Source organism: Tachysurus vachellii, chromosome 21 (genome assembly GCF_030014155.1).
Source record: "Tachysurus vachellii isolate PV-2020 chromosome 21, HZAU_Pvac_v1, whole genome shotgun sequence".
Classification (NCBI taxonomy): domain Eukaryota; kingdom Metazoa; phylum Chordata; class Actinopteri; order Siluriformes; family Bagridae; genus Tachysurus; species Tachysurus vachellii.
The window spans coordinates 18,601,974-18,605,713 of record NC_083480.1 but is presented as its reverse complement, the minus strand read 5'-3'; the positions used below and the strand labels follow the sequence as shown (position 1 = coordinate 18,605,713).

The 3,740-nt window shown below is 47.6% G+C and overlaps 1 protein-coding gene across 1 annotated transcript in view; it reads right to left on the bottom strand.

Moving 5' to 3' along the window:
• Nucleotides 1–696: 696 nt before the first annotated feature.
• The window catches only part of 42sp43 (P43 5S RNA-binding protein), a 3,200-nt gene continuing 156 nt past the window's right edge, over nt 697–3,740 (bottom strand). The window contains exons 1-9 of the mRNA XM_060857498.1: nt 3,672–3,740; nt 3,182–3,279; nt 3,000–3,093; nt 2,741–2,829; nt 2,532–2,605; nt 2,348–2,428; nt 1,743–1,972; nt 1,467–1,520; nt 697–1,268 (exon numbers count right to left, since the gene is read on the bottom strand). The exon at nt 3,672–3,740 is cut by the window's right edge and continues 156 nt beyond it. Of these exons, the coding sequence (XP_060713481.1) occupies nt 1,026–1,268; nt 1,467–1,520; nt 1,743–1,972; nt 2,348–2,428; nt 2,532–2,605; nt 2,741–2,829; nt 3,000–3,093; nt 3,182–3,279; nt 3,672–3,740 (1,032 nt within the window). The 3' untranslated portion in view covers nt 697–1,025. The remainder of the gene's footprint in view (nt 1,269–1,466; nt 1,521–1,742; nt 1,973–2,347; nt 2,429–2,531; nt 2,606–2,740; nt 2,830–2,999; nt 3,094–3,181; nt 3,280–3,671) is intronic.

The window sequence follows — 3,740 nt, the reverse complement described above, 5'->3', positions numbered from 1 at the left end:
TCTAGATTCTGATTCAGTCTCTGATCCGTCCTTCAGGTTTCAGCGTTAACTTTTTATCCAGTGATGTCAAACACAACATGGCTTTAAAACTAAACATCACGGCTTGGTCTTAGCCCTTTAAAGCTTGTGCAGTAGAAGTGATGCTCCTCTTGCACACTGAAGAACTTTCTGCTTCTTATTTTTATCCCTGAAGCTCAGCAGCTGCATCCTAAACCTCCTCGTCTGGACCACACTCTGACGAGGAGACGCTTTAACACGCAGGTCATCTTTCATTTCCACTGAGAGCTGTGATTTGGGACACAGCCTTTCATCAGGGTTTCATTACACACAGTCAGGAGAAATGAACATTTACTGTTTAATAGTTTTCATTTAGTTCAGTGAACGTGGTGCAGATCAGATTCCACAGAAACGCAGACAGGAAGTGGTGCTTGTCCCCGATGGCCTGAAATCAGGATCACAGAACCAGAGACAGGAAGTGTCCTGGTTTACAGGAAGGACAAGGACAATGTGTTTATTATTAACCACAGAAGTCAGAAACCAGCAGAACTTTATTAGAGCACCGTTTCTTTAAGAAATACTTCAATTTGGGGCTTTTAAATTTAGCATTAAAAGTCTAAAGTAATCGATGACGTGAGGAATAAAAACCTGTAATAAACAAATGTACCGTTTTGTTAACGAACTGAAAATAAAGACGACTTCAAGCTTCTGTCCGTTTATTAACTTGGTCACAAAAAGCATTTACAGAAATGAGACTTAAAGCATCAAGTTTTCTCAAACATGCAGTAAAAATGTTCAGATCCTTTAAATACATGAGAAATAAATTAAATCTTCATCCTGGAGCTTCTTTATCCAAGTATTTTACTTCATCTTTTTAACTTATCAAAGCAAACTATAATAAAATAAAGACTTGACGTTTAACTTAAATTTTTCATCTCAGTAAACAAAATATTTTATGGCCTTCATCCTGAGGCTCAAATATATGAACAAAGCTGATTTTATACATGAACGCTGAGCGTCATCACACATTAACCTTTGACCTTTTGAGGGGGTTTGATGTTGAAGAGGTCACGCAGGTTGACCTCGGGGTCGACGTGGTGTGGGATTTTGCGCTCGTTAAATAATCCTGACAGGTCGGCCTCCAGCTTGGTGCGGCGAGAGAATCGCATACGCAGAGCGAAGAGACGCCGCAGGTCATCTTCCACCAGGGAACCACGTCTCCGACCCTCCAGACGCTTCTGCCAACTCTTATTGCTGCGCTTCTGCCTCCTCTGTAACACACAACACACACACCGTCTCAGTACAGCGTCTCAGCACGCTGTACACACTGTCTCAGTACAGCGTCTCAGCACGCTGTACACACACTGTCTCAGTACAGCGTCTCAGCACGCTGTACACACTGTCTCAGTACAGCGTCTCAGCACGCCACAGTCACACAAAGGGGGTTTTATTTAAGTAACACGACTTGCCTTGGGTTTCGCAGAGTCAGGGTCATGATGCAGCAGGTGACGGATCAGACTCTCCTAAAGAACATGTGAGAAATTCTTACACCTGCATGATACACACCTTAATGCAGACACCACTAAACAGAGAACTGGAGGAGTGACAGAGGAATAGCAGGCTGGATAGAGAGATAAAGGGATGGAGAAAGGGATAGAGAAACAGAAGATGGATGGAGGAATGGAGAGAGAGAGAGAGAGAGAGAGAGAGAGAGAGAGAGAGAGAGAGAGAGAAATGGTATTTACCCTCATGGCGAAGGCTTTGTCACAGCCGGGGAAGGAGCAGCAGTGGCGCAGCAGCTTCAGGTGGACTTTGCGGATGTGGTGCTGCAGGTTGAAGGTGGTGGAGAAGTACGCCTGGCAGCCGTCACTGGGACACAACAGCACGGGTTTCTGCAGAGCGTGAGTACGCTTGTGTCTCCTCAGAGCGTCACGCTTCACAAACGTCTTCTTACACGTGGAGCAAGTGTGTGAAGCTAAACACAGACACACATTTACACCTTTTACACGTCACACACGGGAAACTGACAGGTCCTGAGTTACAGAACAACCTGAGAGCCTAAACTATGAGCTTCAGCCCTGCACAAACTAAATAACACGTTTCATAAACCTCAGTAACAAACAAGTAAACACTATAAATGTTAAGAACACTTCGAGAACACTCAGGAGCCCGGGGCAAGAGGAGCCCGGGGCAAGAGGAGCCCGGGGCAAGAGGAGCCCGGGGCAAGAGGAGCCCGGGGCAAGAGGAGCCCGGGGCAAGAGGAGCCCGGGGCAAGAGGAGCCCGGGGCAAGAGGAGCCCGGGGCAAGAGGAGCCCGGGGCAAGAGGAGCCGTGCTGACAGTGTGACTCACGGAGGTGTTTAGATGAGTGTTTCAGTAACTTGCCCCAGGTGTGTTCCACTACAGGACACTGTGGGTGAGGACAGCAATAACCTACACACACACAGGAGTGAGACAGGGGGGTGAGGTGGTGGTGTGAGGGCATGTCCCAAATCAGCAGCTTCACTTCCTGGACACAGTTTGATTAAACTCTCACCTCTGTGTGTTTTCTCATGAGCTTTTCGGGCGATGTGAGTCCTGAACGTCGCACTGCAGCCGACCTTCAAGCACCTGAGAGAAGACGAGACCATATTACAGATTTAATCAAATGAAGATGAACACTTAAAGCGCCACAACACACAGGGATGCGCCACAACACACAGGGATGCACCACAACCCCTCCCTCCCTCCCTCCCCTGGGGTCACCTGAAGCCTGACGTCTCGCCATGAGACACCTGGTGAAGCTTCCGCAAGCGCCGCTTCGGGAACGTCATCACGCAGCCAGGAAAGGTGCACTGTGGGAAATTCACACCTGAGACACAGGAGCTGTGGGGCCTCTAAACTGGACTTTATATTTAATATTTATTTATTATAATGTGATTCCTGTGAAATTTCTACAAAGTGTTTTTATTTTGTTTTTGTGTTTTTTAAAAGTAAGATATCCGATCAAAAGAATCTTTTGTACCTGAAAGCGCACCTTGTCCCCGTGCACGTGCCAGACGTGTTTCTTCATCCTGTCCCTGCTGTAGAAGGCTTTAGTGCAGCTCGGCTCACAGCATCTGTACACACGAGACACGTGCTAAACTGGAGGCTACACGCTTCTCACACACGTGCGCCACGTTTATCTTCAGCTGATATACATTTTACCTGACGAGTTTGCCTTTGTGTGTGAGCGCGTGCCTGCTCAGGTGAGACCTGCCCGAGAACCGGCGCCCGCATCCATCCACAGGACACTCGTGTGGCCGCTAGATGGCGACACACACACACACACACGTACATCCTGAGACACTTTTCTCTCGAGTGCACAAATGCGTCTTGATCCTTTAGGAAAGTTCCCATACAACGGACCAAGACGCGTCGTCAGGGGCGCCCCCTGTGGCCACCCCTAGTATGAATTTGAATGCATAATGAAAATTCACAATAGTTCATGAAGAATTGATTTTGGACCAAAAAGTTATGGACTACAGCTTTAATGTCATGTTACATTAACCAGAAACACTAAAGTATAACACTACACTGATTTTTATTTTTGTGCCACCCCAAGACTTGCTCTTGGCCTCCTCTGGCCACCCCATTAAAAGTTTCTGGGGGCGCCACTGCGCGTCGTGTTCGAGCGTTATAACGCGTTATAACTCACCGCTCCAGTGTGTTTGTTCTCGTGTTCCTCGAGACGCCACTTGCGCGTGAACGTCGCTTTGCAGTCCGC